The 18,962-nt window shown below is 56.8% G+C and overlaps 2 protein-coding genes across 14 annotated transcripts; one reads left to right on the plus strand and one right to left on the minus strand.

Moving 5' to 3' along the window:
- Nucleotides 1-217: 217 nt before the first annotated feature.
- On the plus strand, nt 218-5,360 carry ALG3 (ALG3 alpha-1,3- mannosyltransferase; the record flags this gene model as incomplete). Of its 8 annotated transcripts, none has more annotated exons than XM_082394103.1 (9): nt 218-452; nt 2,044-2,143; nt 2,241-2,388; nt 2,498-2,658; nt 3,150-3,270; nt 3,695-3,900; nt 4,041-4,116; nt 4,710-4,855; nt 4,999-5,247. In XM_082394103.1, exons 1-9 carry the CDS (start codon nt 257-259, stop codon nt 5,159-5,161), a joined length of 1,317 nt encoding a protein of 438 aa, XP_082250229.1. In that variant the 5' UTR covers nt 218-256. The 8 variants fall into 8 exon arrangements, with proteins under 8 accessions (XP_082250229.1, XP_082250222.1, XP_082250226.1 ...); XM_082394096.1 differs by having other exon boundaries at nt 221-452; nt 4,046-4,117; nt 4,713-4,855; nt 4,999-5,360; XM_082394100.1 differs by having other exon boundaries at nt 222-452; nt 4,041-4,117; nt 4,713-4,855.
- Nucleotides 5,324-17,644, minus strand: VWA5B2 (von Willebrand factor A domain containing 5B2). Of its 6 annotated transcripts, none has more exons than XM_082393874.1 (21): nt 17,431-17,643; nt 16,749-16,857; nt 16,399-16,608; nt 16,144-16,314; nt 14,046-14,265; nt 13,708-13,865; nt 13,054-13,185; nt 12,695-12,819; nt 12,137-12,292; nt 11,577-11,687; nt 11,288-11,496; nt 11,088-11,199; nt 10,453-10,638; nt 9,400-9,571; nt 9,000-9,313; nt 8,293-8,482; nt 7,835-8,191; nt 6,737-6,874; nt 6,555-6,638; nt 6,237-6,457; nt 5,324-6,150 (listed from the first exon to the last, which is right to left on the minus strand). In XM_082393874.1, the coding sequence occupies exons 3-21, from the start codon at nt 16,535-16,537 to the stop codon at nt 5,602-5,604; spliced, it is 3,744 nt and encodes a 1,247-aa protein (XP_082250000.1). In that variant the 5' UTR covers nt 16,538-16,608; nt 16,749-16,857; nt 17,431-17,643; the 3' UTR covers nt 5,324-5,601. The 6 variants fall into 6 exon arrangements, with proteins under 6 accessions (XP_082250000.1, XP_082249999.1, XP_082249998.1 ...); XM_082393873.1 differs by having other exon boundaries at nt 9,000-9,316; XM_082393872.1 differs by having other exon boundaries at nt 14,034-14,265.
- Between the last annotated feature and the right edge of the window lie 1,318 nt (nt 17,645-18,962).

Here is an 18,962-nt window from a genome sequence, read left to right on the forward strand (position 1 = left end):
TTCGATCCACATTAGCTCCTGTGTGCCCAGGGCTGAGTATGTACTGAGGAGTAAGTCTATTCCTGCTCGTATGGAGCATGCAGTCCATCAGGGGAGACAGATGTGGAAGAACTAGATTTTAGTGGAGTAAATAAGGACTCCGGCAACTCCAGTCAGCCTTCGGTCCGTTGGGGCACGCGGCGCGGGAAGCGGAACCTAAGTACCAAAGGTTCGGGCTTCCGGGGTAGCGGGCCCGCAAGTGCGGCGCACCTTCAAGATGGCGGCAGGCCTGAGGAAGCGCGGCCGGGCAGGTCCCGCAGCTCGGGCGGTGGGACTGTGCGGGCAGTGGCTGCGGCGCGCCTGGCAAGAGCGGCGCCTACTGCTGCTGGAACCGCGCTACACGCTGCTGGTGGCCGCCTGCCTCTGCCTGGCGGAGGTGGGCATCACCTTCTGGGTCATTCACAGGGTGGCATGTGAGTGCGCCGAGGGGGAGGGGAGGGTGGGAAGGGGGACCGAACCCCCGACCAAAACTGGGACCCACATTGGGAGCTCAGACTTAGACCCCTGATCCACTCAGTCATCAGTTGCAGACCCGTATCTTTTACCCAAATCCCAAGCCTGCTCCGCGGAGAGCCAAACCCGATCTTAATCCCTCCCAGAAAACCTGGGTCCAAGTTAATGGCGGCTGCTGCTGCTTGTCTCTGTGGCTTTGGACACGTCACTTCCCTTGCTGGGTCTCAATCTTCTCATCTGTTCAATTCTGAGGTCTGGAAGTCTCTTCTCAGTGATGGCATTTTGTGACCGTTTGAGTCCGTTTGGCATTATTGGTGACTCCTCTCCAGGCTGAAACCACTGGACTTAAGGCTTACTTGCTAAAGACCATTAATTCAATACATATTTATTGAGTGCTTATTATATGGCTTACACTATGCTAGGTACCAAGGGTATAGTGGTGAAAAAGATAGACACATTTCCTACTTGCGTGTGTGGGCCTGGACAAAGATAACAGAAAATTACAACACATCATATTCATCATGATGGTAGTAGGCAGGGTGCTATAAAGGACATAGGAGGGCACTTAATGCAGACTTGAGGAGTCAGAGAAGGCTTCCGAGAGTCCTCCTCGAAAGATAAGAGCTAGTTCCTTGAGGAAAGAGACAAAAGGGGTTGGGGGGAAGAGTACTCTAGGCAGAGAGAATCCTGTATCAAAGAGCTCCTATCAAAAGAGAAAGTCTATTTCCTTTGAGGAACTGAAAGAATTTTTTTAGAGCTGGAACACAGAAATCAAGTGAGGGTAGTACTAAGAGATGAGATTGCAGAAGTCAAGACAAGATCATGAAGGAATCTGTAAGCTGTGTTAAGGAGATATTTAGCATGGTGGTTAAGAATTTAGAGCTCCGTGTGTTCCAATCTACCCTTCCTAGCTCACTGTTCTTGAGCTCGTCACTTAACCTTATTAATTCATAATTGCATCTTCTAAAAATGGGAAGAATAGGATTTGGTCTTTATCTTAAGAGCCTTGGGGAATCATTGAAGAGTTTTAAGCAGAGAAATGTGATATGATTTCTATTACAGGATGAGCTCTCTGGTTGCAGGGTGGAAAATATATTGTAGTGGGGTGAAAGTGGAAGCTGGGAGCCTAGTTAGGGAGCTCTTGCACCATTGTGGCTAGAGATTTTGTTAGGCCCAAATTTGCATGATAGCAGAGAAGGATGAGATATTTAGGATAAAGAATAGGCAGGACTTGGTGACTGGGGGTTGGAAATGAAAGAGAAGGAAGTATCAAAGGTGTTTCCCAGGTTTGTGACTTGAGCAGCTGAGAGGTTAATGGTACCATTCATGGAACCCAGGAAGGGGAGCAGATTTGGAGTGGAAGGTTATGAGTTCCATTACAGACATGTTTGAGTATGAGATACCTGGGTTCACCCAGAGAATGTCAGATAGGCCTTTAGAGAAGGGGTTATGATAGAAGTCCCGAGGATGAGCTGGAACTCTGTGCTTTGATGGGCTGAGGCAGAGAAATTCTGAACCTGGAGGTAACTACATCGTCCTGTCCTTTTCCAGATACAGAGATTGATTGGAAAGCCTACATGGCTGAGGTGGAGGGCGTCATCAACGGCACCTATGACTATACTCAACTGAGGGGTGACACTGGACCTCTTGTGTGAGTGGGGATAGGCGGTTCAGTGAGGATGGCAGGGGCTGACTGGATGCCAGGCCAGATAGCTTGATCCAAACTCACGTTCCTTCTCCTCTTCCAGGTATCCAGCTGGCTTTGTGTACATCTTTATGGGGCTATACTATGCCACTGGCCGGGGCACTGACATCCGCATGGCCCAGCACATCTTCGCTGTGCTCTACCTGGCCACTTTGCTGCTTGTCTTCTTGATTTACCACCAGACCTGCAAGGTGAGTCCTCACTACCAGGAACAGGGGGCCCCAAACTGGGAGGGCTGGGATGTGGGGATGGTTCAGGGTTGGTGAGCTGACCTTTTTCCCCACTGTGCCCACCTCTCAGGTACCTCCCTTCGTCTTTTTCTTCATGTGCTGTGCCTCTTACCGTGTCCACTCCATCTTTGTGCTGCGGCTCTTCAATGACCCAGTGGCCATGGTGCTGCTCTTCCTCAGTATCAACCTCCTGCTGGCCCAGCGCTGGAGCTGGGGCTGCTGCTGTTTCAGGTCAACACCCCTCCCTTCTGGCCCCCTCTTTCATTTTCTGTATTCCATCACTTTCTCCCCAATTTTCTGCAGCAGAGGAAGTAAGGGAGTGGCCAGACAGTGTAGGTCAGTTAGGGCCGTACTAGGTGAGTCCAGGATGTGTAGAAAGTCTTCACCCCCAGGCCCCCTACACACACACCCTCTTCCCATCCTCTGTTCCCTCCAGACAGCATCTGCTGTTGGAGTTGGTCATTGCACTTTCTAAATACTCAATATATATTTGCTCACTCAGTCTGAGTGTAGAGACAGGGTATCAGCACCCTACTCCCAGCCTCCTCCCAGGCTGCCTTATCCTCCCTCCAGCAGTTCTGAGTACGAGTGCTCACCCTCTGCCTGGAGCTTGCTGGTAGGGGAGGGGAGGAGTTGCTGTGGTGATGGTGGGCTGTACATCTTTGGGTGGGGTGCATGGCCCTGGAGCTGATCCCCACTCTCCTCTCCCCTATCCACTGCAGCCTGGCAGTCTCTGTGAAGATGAATGTGCTGCTCTTCGCCCCTGGGTTACTATTCCTTCTCCTCACGCAATTTGGCCTCCGTGGGGCCCTCCCCAAGCTGGGCATCTGTGCTGTCCTTCAGGTATTCCCTCCTTACCCTTTCCCCTTTCTAATGAAGCAGAGGCCACTCTGTCTGGCCTCCTTTCATCCTTGAGACTTCCTCAAAGCCAAGAGACAGAGTTTGGGAGTTGATTCTGATCTGGGCAGCCACCACCTCTAGGCTTTGGTTTCTTTAGCTGTCAGACAAGGGTGTTGAACTACATGGTCTCTGAGAGCCTTTCTAACTCTGCGCATTTATGACTTGGTGAATCCAAACTTAAAGCACTGTTATTACCTGCTTCTTTGGCCCAAGGCTCTTGTCTGGGTGGGTGGGCTGGCTTTCTTGCTATTCCTAGTGGGAATTAGGGAACCTCTGAGACCTATACCCTGTTCCCCCTCCTCTCAGTGATTAGCATGAGGCTGAGGGTGAGCCTGGGCAGCTCTGTTGACATCACACCCATCCTCAGGTGGTGCTGGGGCTACCCTTCCTGCTGGAGAACCCCGTCGGCTACGTATCCCGCTCCTTTGACCTTGGCCGCCAGTTTCTCTTCCGCTGGACCGTGAACTGGCGCTTCCTCCCCGAGGCCCTCTTCCTGCATCGTGCCTTCCACCTGGCACTTCTGACTGTCCACCTCACCCTGCTCTTGCTCTTTGCCCTCTGCAGGTGGCACAGGTGAGAAAGGGGAGCAATTTCATGAGCAGACATGGGGGAAGGAGTGAAGGGCCTAGGCCTTAGGGGCTGCATGGGGAGATGTTGAGCTCTGCTTGGCCCACATTGGGGGCTTGATAAGTATCTCAATGGCTTCTCCCCAGGACAGGAGAAAGTATCCTGTCACTGCTGAAGGATCCCTCCAAAAGGAAGGTTCCACCCCAGCCCCTCACACCCAACCATATCCTTTAAATCATGGGAAGGTAAGTCTTGCCCTCTCCAGCTGAAGTTGGGGTCCTGGTCAACTAGCCCTGCATGGCTGGTGACCTGGGAGAAGGAAAAGGAGGTAGCAGTAATAGCTACAGGGCCCATTCATAGAGCTCTTACCAATACTGTGCTGAGCACTTTACATATTTAAGCATTTTTTATTCTTTATTCTAAATATTATTGAGTTACCATTATGAGTGCTCACTCTCTGCCTGGTGCTGTCCTAAGAGATTTACATACATTCTAACATTTAAAGCTCACAAGAGACTCTGTTTTATCCTCATTTTACAGATTTTAAAGATGGGAAAATTAGGGCTTTAAGAAGTTAAGTAATTTGCCAAGGTCACATAGCTAGTAAGTGACGACTCGTTAGGCGTTACGGCTCTAGATATTACTGCCTCCACATCAGACTGAGGAATAGGTCCAGAGAGGTTAAGAAACTTGCCCAAAGGTATGCATCTAGGAACAGCAGAGCCAAGGGGCTATCTGACCCCAAAACTTTTGTCCCTCTGCTTTGAAACCTCCCTACCCCTTCTGCTCCTGCCCTTGGCCTTGACCACCGCATACAGATTGTTTCTGCCCTCTTCACCTCCAACTTCATTGGCATCTGCTTCAGCCGCTCCCTTCACTACCAGTTCTACGTCTGGTATTTCCACACATTGCCCTACCTCCTGTGGGCCACGCCTGCACGCTGGCTCACACACCTGCTCAGGTACCAGCTGGGACAACCTGGGGGCGTGGGAAGGGGTAGGGAGCTCCTCATCCCAAGACTATGACCACGGAGGGGCAGGGGGTGAGCTGAAGTGCTGCAGGCCTAGAACCTGGACAGACCTGGAGCTTATTTCTCATCTCCAGGTTGCTGGTGCTGGGGCTCATTGAGCTCTCCTGGAACACATACCCATCCACGTCCTGCAGCTCTGGTGCCCTGCACATGTGCCATGCTGTCATCCTGCTGCAGCTCTGGCTGGGCCCCCAGCCTTTCCCCAAGACCATCCAGCACAGCAAGAAAGCCCACTGAGATCCATCTCTTCCCCTCCAGTCTATTCTCAGGACCCTGGATGGGGATGGACTGTGTGCCCTTCCCAATAAACTTTGCGAAGTCCACTTCTGTGCAGCCTACGTGGAGGTGCCTGGACCAAGCTGTGAGGGACAGGCACGCGGCAGATAAAGAACTCATTCAGACAGTCCTAAGAGGCACTTTATTGCATAGGATTTAGGGACTGTGGCTCTCTCCCCTTCTACTGCACTGCACAGAGCTCAGAGGGGAAGGGGCATGGGGTGGGAGGAGCAGGAGAGAGCACAGGCAGGCACTTTCTGTGGGGCAAGAGGATTTTGTGAAGGGAATGAGAAGCAGTAGGGGCGGACTGTCACCCACCCCTTCCCAGCACCAAGAGGCTGGCTCTGGGTGGCAGTGACTTGAGTTTGTTGGGGGGTGCCAGCCAGAGCAACCGGTGACCCTCACATGTTTGCTGGGCTGTAGCACAGCAGGTGCAGCTGCAGGTTCTGGTCCCAGTGGCGCAGCAGCAGGAAGAGACCCCGGGCTGCGGCCTTGAGGTTGGCCAGGTCGAGGCCGTCGGGCAGGTGCTGGGCCCGCAGCCAACAGTCAGCCTTAGCTGCCGCCAGTTCCCACTCGCCGAAGGCCGCGGCACAGCGGTGCTCCAGCCACGCAAGCGCCACAGCAGTGGCCCAAGTCCGGCCCCGCAGGTCGGCACCACCAGGCCCTTCCGCCCCCTCCGAGGCCTCGGTGTCTGAGCCCCGGCCACTGTCCACCTGGCCTAGACCCTCGGAGCCCGAGCTGGGGGATGGGCTGCAAGAGGCCGTGGCACTGTCACCCTGGCCAGCACCATGGCCTAGCAGTGCCCAGGGAGAGGAGGCCGAGGTGGGGCTGAGGCTGGCGCGATGTGCAGCGAAGGGCGAGGCACGGCACAGGCGCTCCCGAGAGATGTGCACCGCTGCGCAGAAGGGCGCGTCTAGGCGGAAGGAGCCGGGCGCCTCCTGCAAGCGCACCTGAGGAGAGAGGAGGTGGGGGGAGAATCGAGCTGAGACAGCGCCCTGGCCCTGGCAGCGCCACCCTCCACCTCCCGAGTCCTCACCAAGGGCAGGTAGTCGTGGTTGCTGCCTTCACTGTTGCTGTCACTGGCTTGGCCCGTGTTGGGGCTGCAGAGTCTATGGCTGTCTGGGCCTCTGGCCTTCCGACGGCCCAGGCTGAACCGAGAGGGAGGCTCGGGGGGCAGACGATGAGGACCTCCGATGGGGGCTGCGTGGTCCCCCAAAGCAGAACTGGAGTTGCCAATTTGGTCCGGCTCCCAGCCGCCTGCCAGAGAGCCTCCCTTAAGTCCTGAACTGGAGCCGTTCAGTGGTGGTCCCTAAGCCTGGTTGGTCCCTACCATTTACCCAAATTTGAGTGTTACCTTTAGAGTGGACGACTGGGGGCAGAGGAGCTGCATCTAGATGACCTTGAGAGGCAGGAGGGGTGCCCGGGGGTTCGGCTGGCTCTGCAGGGGCACAGAAGACAGGTGAGGTATGTCTCGGAGGGTGGCCAGTGAGATGGGAACCGGCACCTGGGAGGTCACCTGGAAGGGACCTTACCTACCTGAGCTCTGCACCTGCAGGGCTGAAGGTAGGACCTCTCTGGTGGTAGCATCCACAGCTACAGGGCAAGTGAAGCAGGAAGGGGCAGAGCTGACCTTGCTTGTCTGAAGGGCTCGGAGCCAGGACCTCCGGGCATGACCTGCAAAACCAAGGAGCCACATGTTGACTGGGAGGGGGGTGCGCTCCCAGCACCCACTCTACAAAGGGCTTCCCAGAAAAAAATCTCAGTGCTCCCATAGCTTCTCCCTGTGTACACATTTTGTTTTGTTTTGTTTTGTTTTTGGCTGTGCCTCCAGGCTTGCGGGATCTTAGTAGTTCCCCGACCAAGGATTGAACCCTGGCCCCGGCAGTGAAAGCACCAAGCCCTAACCACTGGACCGCCAGGGAACTCCCAGCCTTCTGTCCACTTTTGAACAGAATGGAGTTCCTTCTCGGGGTCAGCTCAGACTCCTCAGCTTTGACAAGAAGTGGTTAGGCTGAACACTCAACCACATTGTAGCAAGACTAGGCCCCCGGCCACGCACAAATTCAACATTCTGGATACAGCCCAGAGGAGGCATTGACTGTGGTACCTTTTCCATCCACTCATTTCAGCACTGCCCAACAGAACTTCCTGCAATGATGGAAATGTTCTACATCTGCATGATCCAGTATAGTAGCCGCTAGTCCCATGTGACTATTAAGCACTTGAAGTGTGGCTAGTGCAACTGAAGAACTGACATTTTAACTTTATTTAATTTTAATAATCTCCCTAAATGACAGATTTGTTTTTATGCTGTGGGCACTGTGAATCATTACAAGATGAAATCCCCTCTCTGTTGGCTGCTAGGAAGCTTGCCAGTTTGGGGTCCCATGCTTGCAAGAGCACAAAACCTCATGGTGTGCATCTTTGATATAATCTCATTCTCTGCTTCCTTTTATTATCCCTTTTTTCCCCATTGCCCTGCTTAATTTTTTTTTCTTGACAATGTGGGCGAGCCGCCTCAAATCACTTGTGAGCAAGGTGAGGTATAGCGAGTGATCCCACAGACCTGTGCCTCTGCCACTCTCTGTCCCATACAGGCTCCTTGAGCCCTGACTGGGGCCACCAGCAACTCACCCCGGTCAGCCCTGGTCTCGCCCCGTCCTCGGAGAGCCAGCTGCTCGTTGTCCCGGACCACGGAAGCTGCTGTCAGTCGATGGAGTGCTTGGTCCCAAGCACTTTCTCTTTCAGGGGGTGACGGAGGCAGTGAGCCAGCGTCCCTAGGCCCCCACAGCATCTCCAGCCCAACGCCCACCTCCCAGCTCATAGGCTGCTCCCCGCACAGGGCCCGGATCACCACATGGCAGCGTGGAGGCTGGGGAGGCAGTGGTATTGCTGGAGGGGCCAACTCCCCACTGGGGGGAACAGCCGTGAACAAGAAGGGTGGTTCCATCAACATGTCCCAGTCCATGGGGACTGGGGAGAGCAGGCTTCCTGGGGAGAGACGATGGTAGGAGCAGGGGCAGTGGGGTGCCCTGGGCTCCACCTCCCCAAGGTCTACTTGGTGTCAGAACCCGGCTCCCCCTAACCCTTACCTGAGTCATCCAGGCCCTGTCCCAGCAGCTGCCCTGGCTCAGGGCCTGGCCCATCTGGTGCTACCCCCAGAGAGGGGTGCCGGAGATGGCCAGGGACTGAGTTCACCCGGCCTGGGGGGGATGAGAGGCTTCGGCCAGTTAGAGCCGCTCTGCGTCGACGGCCCAACACCTCAGCACTCAAGGCCCCAGTCTGCATGTGAGAAGGGGGGTGGGTCCAATGGTCAAGGAATGCAGAGCTCCTGGCCATCAGACATACATACACAGCTGGCCACATGCCCCTTTGTCTGAAACCCTGGATGGCTGCTCACCACCCTTAGGGGTGAGGCCAGACTCCTTCTGGCCCCTGACCCCCTTCCCAGCGTCATCTCACTTCATGCCTATGTCTCAGTTGAGGTTGTTGCTTGTCTGTTTTTATTCATGTCTTCTCCCGTTTTGCCTAGCTAACTTCTTATTCTTCCAGAGGTGGCTCTTGCTTTCCTGACTCCCTCAGACAGGGTTAATCACCTTGACTCTGAACTCCCATAAAGCCACGTCCCTGTGCTCATCAATGTATGTTGCATGGTATGGTCATTATACATTATACCATCACTACCCATCTATTTCTTCAGGTAGACTTAATAGTAACCACTGCACAATTTATGGCATACAGCCAATGGTCAGTAAATATTTGCTGGATACATGGTAGATGGATGTGGATTGAATCTCACCTTGACTGGAGCCGGTGGGGGTGGAGGCAGGGGGCAGGAGTGGGAGCCAGCAGATTCTGCCCAGGCCAGGCTGCGGCAGCCCTGCTGAGAAGGGGGATCCAGGGGAGCACTGCCTTCGGGGGACCCAGGGCCCTGGGAGACGGGGGACTCGCTGCTGCCTGTGGAGCCTGGGCCTGGCTCTGGGCTGGCAGAGCAGTGGGTAAGCACATACTGCTCCCGGATGTATGAGGACTGGAAGATGCGGCGCCATATGGCTGCGTCAGAAGAGGGGTTAGGTCCAGGGTCCGTGACTGGGTCTGTCAGAGCATCAGCACCTACTGGGAGGCAGGAGAATAGATCCCAGCCCTGGCCCCTCCCACTGCCCACTCCTCCTCCAGCACACATACACTCAGGCACTCACTCCGATCTGAGTCCCCAGCAGCCCACGGGCTGGACAGCTCTGCTGACACAGTGCCTGTTCCCAGTGGCTCTGAGGTGCCAGTGGGCTCGGTGCCAGGGCTGGTGGCAGATGGTGCTTCCTCTGGGGATGGGAACACGGAGCTGCCCAAGCTCTGCCAGCCAGGCTCTTGGTCCTGGAGAGGGATAGACATTGCGGGGGGGGGGGGGAAAAAACAACAACTGATTATAGTTATACACTACCTCTTTCCAAACAGGATTTAAGATGGCTCACTGCAAGAGGCAATAAAGATAATAAACCAGAAGTGAGAGCCCAGTACTAAGGAAAGAGGAAGCATACATGCTGACCATAGGGTTACTAGAGCTGCTGTGGCTGAGCTTCAGGTTTGGCCCTGAGCTTCCCGGCAGCCAGGGAAAAAGACAAACAGTCCATTATACAGCTCTCCTGACCAAAAAGGAGGAAGCATGCTTGGTTCTTCTAGACAGATACAGCTTTTCATAATAAAAATAACAATCATTTATCCAACTCCTTCTATGTGTCAAGTATCCTACCAAGAGCACACATGTTATGACTTCTAATTACAACCTTACGAAAAAAATCAGTACAAGGAAATGGGCTCAGAGAAGTTAAGTGACGTGTCCAAAATCAAATGGTTAGTACATGGCAGAGTTGGGATCTGAGATTTCATCGAGACAATGCTCTGTCTGTCCCTGAATGTTACAGGAAATAATCCAGATGGTGCTTTTTGCAGGGCACTGTGTGAAGTAATGAGCAAGTTTCGACAAAAACCTTGAAACTAATGCTGGCGCTGTTCTCTGTAACTGTGTGCTTTAGTGACCAAGGGTAGCACTTTACAGGACAGCTCAGTGGAAGACCTTATGAGGGAGGCAGGCTGCAGTCACCTTGAGGGACCCAGTATGGTCTCTAAGGAGGTCTAGTGGGTAGCAGTAGGAGCGTTTGGCAGAGAGAGGCACAGGGAATAGGAAATGGGTTTTGCAGAGATGCAGGGGCTTCAGCCATCCCAGGCCCACCTCCCACACCCCAGCCCAGGCTTACCCCTTGGGGGCGGGACCGGAAGCCGTCCACCCTGAAGAGCGAGCAGTAACCGAGCAGCTGGTCCCCGGGATAGAGCGCTGGGATCTCCCGGGGCGTCAGCAGCGCCTCCACCGCATCGGGCACAAACCAGTCCACAGAGATGTCGCTCAACGCGGGCTCCAGTGCCTTCCGCAGGGCCTGCACCAGCTGTGAGGAGTGACCAGAGGGAGGCCATGGGAGAGAAAGAGGTGCCACACAGCCAACAGAGTGGGAAGGCTGCCCTTCTGCTGATGCCACCTACCCAGCCCCTGGCTGAGGGGAGCAGGGTCTGGCTGGGGTTGGGGGAAGGAATGGGGGTAGGAACAAGCAAGGGGACTGAGTGTTCAGTACTCAGGGCTCGGTGCTTCTCCTGGCCTGAACTGTGCCACGTGGATAAGGCAAGACTTTTCAAAGATATGGCTTAGTACCCGGACAAAACTGAGAGCAAGATTTGGGGAGCAGTCAGAGGCCATGTCTCCCACACCTCTGGCCTCCTGCAGCACCCCACAGCAGGGTGCCTAAAGACCCCACAACCTGACCAGGTTCTGTTTCAGACTCAGTGCTACTTGGGAGGAGGACTTAGACGAATAGGGAGCAGGGCCCAGGCTCAAGCTCACCATGGGCTGCAGCCTTTCCCCAGGCCTCAGGAAGTAGGCCTGGCCCCTGCTGAGGGCAGACAGATCCTGCAGCAGCTGGCGGCAGGCAGGCCCCAGCCCAAAGGAGAAGCACCTGACAAGAGAAGGGGAGCAGCCGTGACCTCCCGGAGCCTCTTTGGGAGGCCAATCTCAGGAGCCTGGCCCTGCCCACTCCATCCTACCTGGCTGCCGCCCTGTGCCACCTCATGAGCTCCAGGGTTTGGTGGGTCTCAGCAGCCATGGGCGAGGCAGCGGTGAGCAGGAACAGCTGCCGAGGGTGGGCCCTGTGCTGGGGCTGCCCCAGGGCCCAGTCCAGCGCAGACCTCACGTCCGGGGGGCCGCCCGCAGCCTGCAGCATCTCCATGCTCTCGCAGATCAGCTGCACAGCTTCCTGGAGGAGAAGGACATGGGCTGGGCCACACTGGCTGAGACGCCTCTGGCTAGGCCCCCAGAGCCCCGGGCCACACTCACATCACTGCAAGGCCGGCTCTCTGGGAAGAGGGGCTGCACCAATGTGCCAAACGTGGCCAGGTTGATGAGTGTCTGGGGCGGGAGCGACTTCACAGCCAAAACGATGGCATCCTGGGGAGAGCCAGGGAGGGCAGGGTGAGGCAGGCCCCGTTGGCACCGGTAGAGAACAAGGGATGCCAGATTGCTTGCTTTCTCCAGGCCGTGTGTAAAATGAGGGGTAATCTGGGTGAGGCTCTGTGTGTGTGAGACTGTAAGTGAGACCCTGGCATGTGAGGGAGACTCTGTGTGAGAGACGATTGTGTATGTGACCCTGGAGGTGTATGTGAATCCTTGGGTTTGAGATTCGGTGTGACTGAATGTAACTTTACATATGAAAGAGGCTCTTGGAATCTGGGAGAAATGCATGTATGTATGAGCATGAGAAGGAGAGAGAGGGGTGTGTGTGTGTGTGTGTGTGTGTGTGTGTGTGTGTGCGTGTCTTCGGGAGGCTGCCTCCCAGCCCACCTCAGACCCACTGCTGCACCCAACCCCAGGCCTGCCCACACCGTGCTCCCACAGGCCTTGTGTGCCATGCTGCTGCCATCCAACAGGAAGAGGAGCTCCCGAGTAGCTGTGCCCAGGTGTCCAGGCTTGGAGCTCAGGTCCGGGCAGAAGCTCAGCACCAGCACGGGGTTCAGCAGGATGTCCTTGTGGAAGCGTCGCTGCAGGAACCATACCTGAGCACGGGAGCCCCGAGTCATCCTGGGCCAGGCTGAGTGCAACTCCGACCTAGGCTGGCAGCAGGACCTAGCCCCGGAGACTTTCTCAATCCATTCCACCCAGAGGGGGCACCCTCTTGTAGTCATCTGAATAAAAGCAGGGGCAGAGACAAGTGGCTGTCCTCTGCCTAGGTCAGTCCTACCCCCAATCCTCCGAGACACATTCCAGGGACACTTGAGTGGGCCCTCCTGTGAAAATACTCATCAGTCCTCTGGGAGGGTGGTGGCAGCTACTGAGAGCTCCTGCTGAGAGCAGAAGCCCCCTGCCCATCCCAACGTAAGCCTGCTCGCCTGCTCCTCCTGCACTAACACAGCCAGAAGTGGGACCAGGGGCCAGGCCAGGACCCCAGGCAGCCATACCTGCCGGTCCCCCTCACTGTCCCTTCGCTGCAGCCTCTGGAAATCCCGGCGGGCCCTCACCTGGGCCTCGTATTCTGCTGAGCTCAGGCTGCCGGCCTCCAGCATCAGGTGTGGCTGGTGGGGCTCTGGGGAGAAGGGGACACAGCTCTGTCAGGGAAGTCCCTGTCTCTAGACCCCAACTGCTCAGGCCCACTGTCCTGGGAGAACTTTGCCTGTCCGGCCTCCCTGTACCACCAGGCCCACCCTCACAAATGACTCAGTCGTCTGGCTTAGGGTCCAGAAATCTACACTTGAAAAATGCTACCCAGGTGGTCCTGAAGCAGGTCAGAGCTGGCCTACTGTGTGTCCCAGTCTCTCACCACTGGGGTGCAGCAGGATCTCCAAGGCCCGGTCGCAGTGGTGGCCCTCTGCCAGTGTGACACAGATGGTGGCTGCAGAGCTGGCATGAGGGGGGGCATCTGCCCGCAGAGCATGAGAGGGGCTCTCCAGGCCTGAGGGATGTAGAGGCAGGGAGAGGTGATGATTGCCCCACCCCAAGCCAGTACTGAGAGCACAACTATCAGCTTCCCAGGCAATAGTGGTGGGGCCAGGATCATGACTGATTCAGCTCAGCTCTCAGAGTCCAAGCTATGGTGTGGACAAGGGGGGATTCACCTGCTTTCATGGACTGGGAGGAGAATTCCCAGGTGTATTCCTGCCTGGTCAAGCAGTTATATAGCAGCCAGCTGCTGATTTAACATCCTCCTCCACCTTGTGCACAAGAAAACTCAACTTCATCACTTGGACCGGTCTCATTGTAAGCATCTCTCTTCTCATTGGTGAGTGGAGTGGGATATACACAAATGACACTGACAAACCTAGGTGTGTGTTGTGTGGAAGTGGCCAGGGGGTGATCCCACTGTGAGACTAGAGGTTCCTAAGGCTTAGGTCCCTGTCTTCTTTTTGTCCTGTGTTCCTCCCATCCCTGAGCCTTCAGTTATTTCCCAGTCAGCTATGCTGGGAGGGGCACCCACCTGCCAGCAGGCATGGCCCAGTCACCAGCATCTCGAAGGAGAAGGTGTACGGGGCCGGGCAACGGGCAGGGCCTGAGAACACGTCCCGAGGGGCAGCTGGCTCCTCCCAGGCTGGCCCATCCCCCTCAGGGCTGCCCATTCCGAAGCAGCTGGTGGGGCTGGAAGGGAACACAAGGAGGGTCACTGGGCCACTACCAGGGCCCCTAGCCCCTCTGGCTGACTGGCCTCAGCCCTTCCCCACCCTGCCCATCCCCCGGGGCACCCTGCCAAAGCCCCCTCACCCGCACTAGACCCAGAGAAGTCGAGGGAGGGACGAAGAGAATCACCATAGGCCCAACCTGTCGTCACAGAGCCCCGGAGGCCTGGGGGGCCCCAGCGGGCCTGGGGGGGCCAGAGGGGTGAGCACGGAGGGCAGGGCCACGCGCAGCACCCCGTCAGGACTGGAGGGCAGCTCCCGGCTGCTGCGCAGGGTCACTGTCATGGTGCCGGCTGCGGCGATGAGGCCTGTGGGCAGCACCAGTGTGGACCGGGCCTGGGCCAGATCCAAGACAAGATGACCTATGATGAGTGAGGAAAGGGGTCAGAGGGGGCTGGAAGCAGACGAGATGGGGGAATCTGGGGGTGGGAGCAGGCACTGAGTCAGGGGAGCTTGGGCAAGGGGAATCTTGTGAGGTTGGAGGGGTGCTGGGCTAATGCACTGGTGATGCAGGATGGAGGCATGAGATGAACGATGGTTGAAGGAGAGGCAGGTTGATGGTAGAAGGAGCTGGCTGTCATTAGGAAAGGCAGGAGTGACATCACTGCTAACAGAGGGCTGAGGAGGAGAAGGGGGCATGTCCACACCACCCCCAAGGTCCTGGGGGACCCATACCCTCCGCCTCTCTTTCTTTACCTGCTCCAGCCTGTTCAACCCTTGGGCCTCATCTTCCTAAAGAACCCTCGCTGACATCTCCCATAGCCTGGTACCCACCTGCTCACAAATTCCCTGCTCATGAACGGTCAGGGACTCCCCACTGCCCACTAGGTGTGGCTCCAGAATTTTCTACCCAAGAGGAATTCAGGAACTGTAATCTATTTGGAAGCTAGCTAGAGGACATTTACATACCAAGCACATCATTTTACTTAGATCCCCGTTTGTTTGGGGACGGGTGGAGTCATGGGCATCACCACTGCTGCTAAAGGGAAAATGGCCAGGTGTATACAGTGATGGTCAAGGCCCTACATGGTCTGGCCCCAGCCTACCTTTACAGCTCTACTTCACCTCATTTCCCCACAATAATCATTTACCCACTCTTTTGAAAAATACTTGCTGAATAAATGAAGGGAAGAAAAAAATGGAAGGAAAAAAAAGGAAGGTAAGAAGGAAGAAAGGGGCTTCCCTCCCAGGCAGCTGAGGCTTGGGACAGTCTGATACAGTGAAGAGAGCACAGTGTCAGGTTTTGAGTCTCCACTCTGTGATTTCTAATTCTATCCTTTGGTAACTCTCTTGTTTAGAGGAGGCTTGGTTTCCTCATTTATAAAATGGGGGTCATAATTATATGTCAAGGACTGTGGTGGGGAATGAATGAGATGATATACGCGAAGCATCCAACATTTAAGAGACTATTGCTGTTAACTTTTGTCACCTATAAAAGAGGGAAGGAGAACAACACTTGCATTACATACCTCTCTGGATTCAAATGAGGTGACATCAGTGACTGGGCTTTGTCAACTGTGAATCACTATAAACATGAGGTATTTTATTACCATCACCCAGTATAACTTACTTCGAAACCTTTGCTTACATGATTGCCCCTGCCTGGAGTGCCTTTCCTCTCCTCTCCATATCACTACATCCCACCCTTCCTTCCAGTCAAATGCTAGCTCCACTTCCTTCTGGAATTTTCCCGAGGCCTCAGCCCAGAGCTCACTCTGGCCTCTAACTACCTGCTGGGCTTGTGCCAACTCTCAACACCACTGAATTCTGTCCCTCTTCTCACCCAGATGGTAAATCCCATGTGCAGGAATCAAGTGAATGTACAAATAAATAAAGGAATGAAGTGCAAGCCAGAAAACCTAGCAGAGGGGTGGGCTTCCATCCCCTCACCCAGCACTCACTGATCCTCTTTGTGCCACATTTTGTGCCAGATGCTGGGATTCTGGGACTCCGAGATGACCAAAACCCTGTCCCAGGCTCAGGAGCCAAAGCTCCAGAGGGAGCTGCCTGCCTTGTCTATCTACCTGGCTGCAAACCTCGGGTCAGACCTGGTTCACATTTCCCCAGCACCTGGCCCACGTCAGGGGCCCAGTCCTCGACTGTGGAATAAAAGGATGAATCAATGAATGAAAAAACCAGTGGCTGGAGGGGGGGCAGAGAGGGGCGGGATGCAGAGCGGGGGCAGGAACTAAAGTGCGGTTGCTTTCAGGGAGATGGGGCGGGGAGCGCCCTGGACTCACCCTGCGCACAGCGGCGGGGTGTTGAGGCCCCCAGCGCGGGGCCCACCGCGCGGCAGCAGGCGGCCTGCGAGCGGCGCCGGCTCTGCAGCTGGAAGGAGACGCGCCGTCCTGCGGCCTCCGCCTCGAAGCCCGAAACCACTTCGGCCTCGGCCAGCGGGTACACAAACACGCCTGGGGCGGGATGGGGGCACAGGCGATGTCGGACCTTGCTGGGCTTGCGCTGGCCACCACCCTGCGCCCCCGCCCGGGACTCACCGTCCACAGGCTGCGGCTGTGGGTTGTGGTAGGTGAGCCGGGCCCGCAGGCTGAGGCAGGGTCCATTGGCGCAGGCCCGAACCCAGGAGTCCGTGAGGGGCAGCGGCGTCCAGCTGGAGGGGCAGTACAGGCCGGGCATGGTGCCTCTGGTGGAGGGGGTGCTCGATGAGGGGTGCGCAGTGCGAGTTCAGGGCGCTCCGCCCCACCCTCCTGAAAGCAGGCGGGGAGGCTCTAACTCCGGCGCTGGGACGCGGACCTGCAGGGGGCGCGAGGCTGAGCCCGGCCCGGCGGACAGGTGGCGAGGGGAGGGAGGCAGCGGGGGTGGCGGGATGGGCATCCTCGCCGGTTACCTGGGAAGCCGGGGCGGAGCGCAGCTCCAGGCAGCACGGGGACCCGGGGACCGGAGGGTTAATGTTTAACTGGCGCTACGGGCGCCCAGCAGTCCCGCCGCCGGCTCCTCTAGTGGCGGAGGGGTGGGGGGTGGGTAATGTCGCAGCTGTTCCATCACACCCTCCCGGGCCTCACCGCCACCCCAGTACCTGCCGGCCCCCCGGGGCTCCCCGCGGCTGCCAGCTGTTGGAAGTGGCGCGGGTGGAGAGATGGAAGATGCTCGGGGTGGGGAGCAAGGGTTTAAAGGGCCAGCATCCTTCTGGGTGCCCCCAGCCCAGCAAGGGATAGCAGGGGCGGAGTGGGACGGGGAGCCGAAGGGCCGCAGTCCCTCTCTCTCTCTCGGGCTCCTCAACTGACAGGGGCGCTGATACGGGCTGCAGGCCGGAGTGGAGGGGATTGGGTTGGGAAGAACGAGATGGGAAGCGAAAGGAGGGGGTCTTACGGAGGCTAGACCCGGAGAGGTGTTGGGGCAGAGGGATTAGTTGGGATCCGTCCAGAGCACCTCTCCCCATCCTGGCAGAAGTGATCTGGGATTGGGAAGGGGGGCTGCAGTCGCCGGCGCCCGCACAGCCGAACTGTCTAGGGATGCTGCGGGCTGGGTCTGGGGATCGTCTCCCTCCCCTCAGGCAGCCCCAGCCTCACCGTCGCGTCCTCTGCGGAGTTCTGGGCGCCACGACGGGACCAGGATAGGTGGTGCCGCCTCTGCGACCCGGGCCACATTCAGTCCGGACACCTGCCGGGCGCCCGCCGCGACCGCTCTGAGTCCGCCCAGGGGCGTCGGCCCGGTGGGTGCTGGTCCCGCCCCCGCTCGGAAGGCGGCCCCTCCAGCTGGCCTCGGCCCCGCCTGTCGCTGCGGTGGGGCTGCTGCTCCCCGCCCGCTTCGGGCGCAGTACCGCCTCCGCGCCAGCGCCGGCCGCTCCAGCCAGACGCCGCAGTGCAGGAACCGCGTCCTCGCCCCGCGCAGCCCCCCGTCAGTGCGGCGCGGAGGCCTTCGAGGCCGCACCCTTTCCGTCCTTCAGGAAGTGAGGGGTTCTGCAAGTGCAGCAGAGGGGCTCAATTTGCAGTCCCCCCACCCCAGCACTGCAGCAACCCCAGCTATCCCGATATTACCCCACCCCTGGCCCCTCACCCCTCACCCCCACAATGGCTCAGCTTTTCATCACTGCGGTGACCCTCATCACTGCAGCGAACCCCAGGGCCCCATCACCGTAGGAACCCCCAGCCCCCAAGAAGCCCGACCCTTTCCTGTGCAAAGCGCTACTTCACTGCAGAAACCTCCCCCTCCCCCATCCCTGCAGGTGTCTTCAGCTAGTGTGATCACTTCCGTGACCACTCACTCCAAGCAGGGATACCCATCACTGAAGGAGTTCTCCCCCCTCCAACAGCCAGCCGTCCCACCACTGCTGTGCCATCTCCCCACTTTTTCTGGGGGTGGGGAGGGTAGGCAGGATCGCCCTCTCAGGCTGTAACTTCTGGGTACCTTCGGTTGCCCACCACCTTGGAGTGAGGCCTTTCGGCCTGCAGAGCCTTCTGGTGGCTGCAGACTGCCCCCATCGTAGCAGTGACCCCTCACCCCATCACTGAAGCACCTGTAGGAGAAAACATCCCTGCCTGTTATCAGGTTCCTTTGTTACTGGCTGAAATTTCGTGCACTTGACAGTGTTATGCTGCAAAAGATTAGGGAAGTCTGTAAAATCTTCCCCAGGATCCCTGAGGGAGAGTCTGGGAGCCCTGGGAAAGTGACCGTGTTGGGGGTCACCCATGCAAGCTTTCTTGGAGAGGCCACACTCAGATTCTGCCAAGAGAGCTTGAGGAGAGCTGGGAGTGGGGGGCAGCCAGTAGGGAGTGGGCTCCAAGTCAGGCTCAGGGTTCTCACCCCTCCCCATTTACTGTATCCTGATTCCAGTCACTATCTCCATGCTGGTCCCAGGGGGGATCCCCTGCCTCCTTGAGCACCTGAACCCTCCACTCCAGCCCTTTCCCTTGCTCAAACCACTTAGCGTGGTGGAGATAGCTTGGCCTTTTCCCAGGGAACTTCATGGGTGGAAATGCACAGGGATGAGACAGGAGGCATAGCCACCATCACAGTGATCCAGCTCACGGGGAGCTCCAGCTGAGTCCCAGCCTGTTCTTTTTTTTTTCTAATTAAAAAAAATTTTTTTAAATTTATTTTT

This window comes from Balaenoptera borealis, assembly GCF_965194805.1.
Source record: "Balaenoptera borealis genome assembly, chromosome: 5".
Taxonomy (NCBI): Eukaryota; Metazoa; Chordata; class Mammalia; order Artiodactyla; family Balaenopteridae; genus Balaenoptera; species Balaenoptera borealis.

Bases quoted from the DNA above. Each gene is read 5' to 3' on its own strand.
- VWA5B2 (XM_082393870.1), bottom strand. From the start codon at position 16,537: ATGCCCGGCCTGTACTGCCCCTCCAGCTGGACGCCGCTGCCCCTCACG. The intron at 16,315-16,398 runs GTGAGTCCCGGG...ATCCCGCCCCAG, and splicing joins ACAGCCGCAGCCTGTGGACG to GCGTGTTTGTGTACCCGCTG. The intron at 13,186-13,707 runs GTGGGTGCCCCT...TACATCCCTCAG, and splicing joins TGGGCCATGCCTGCTGGCAG to GCCTGGAGAGCCCCTCTCAT.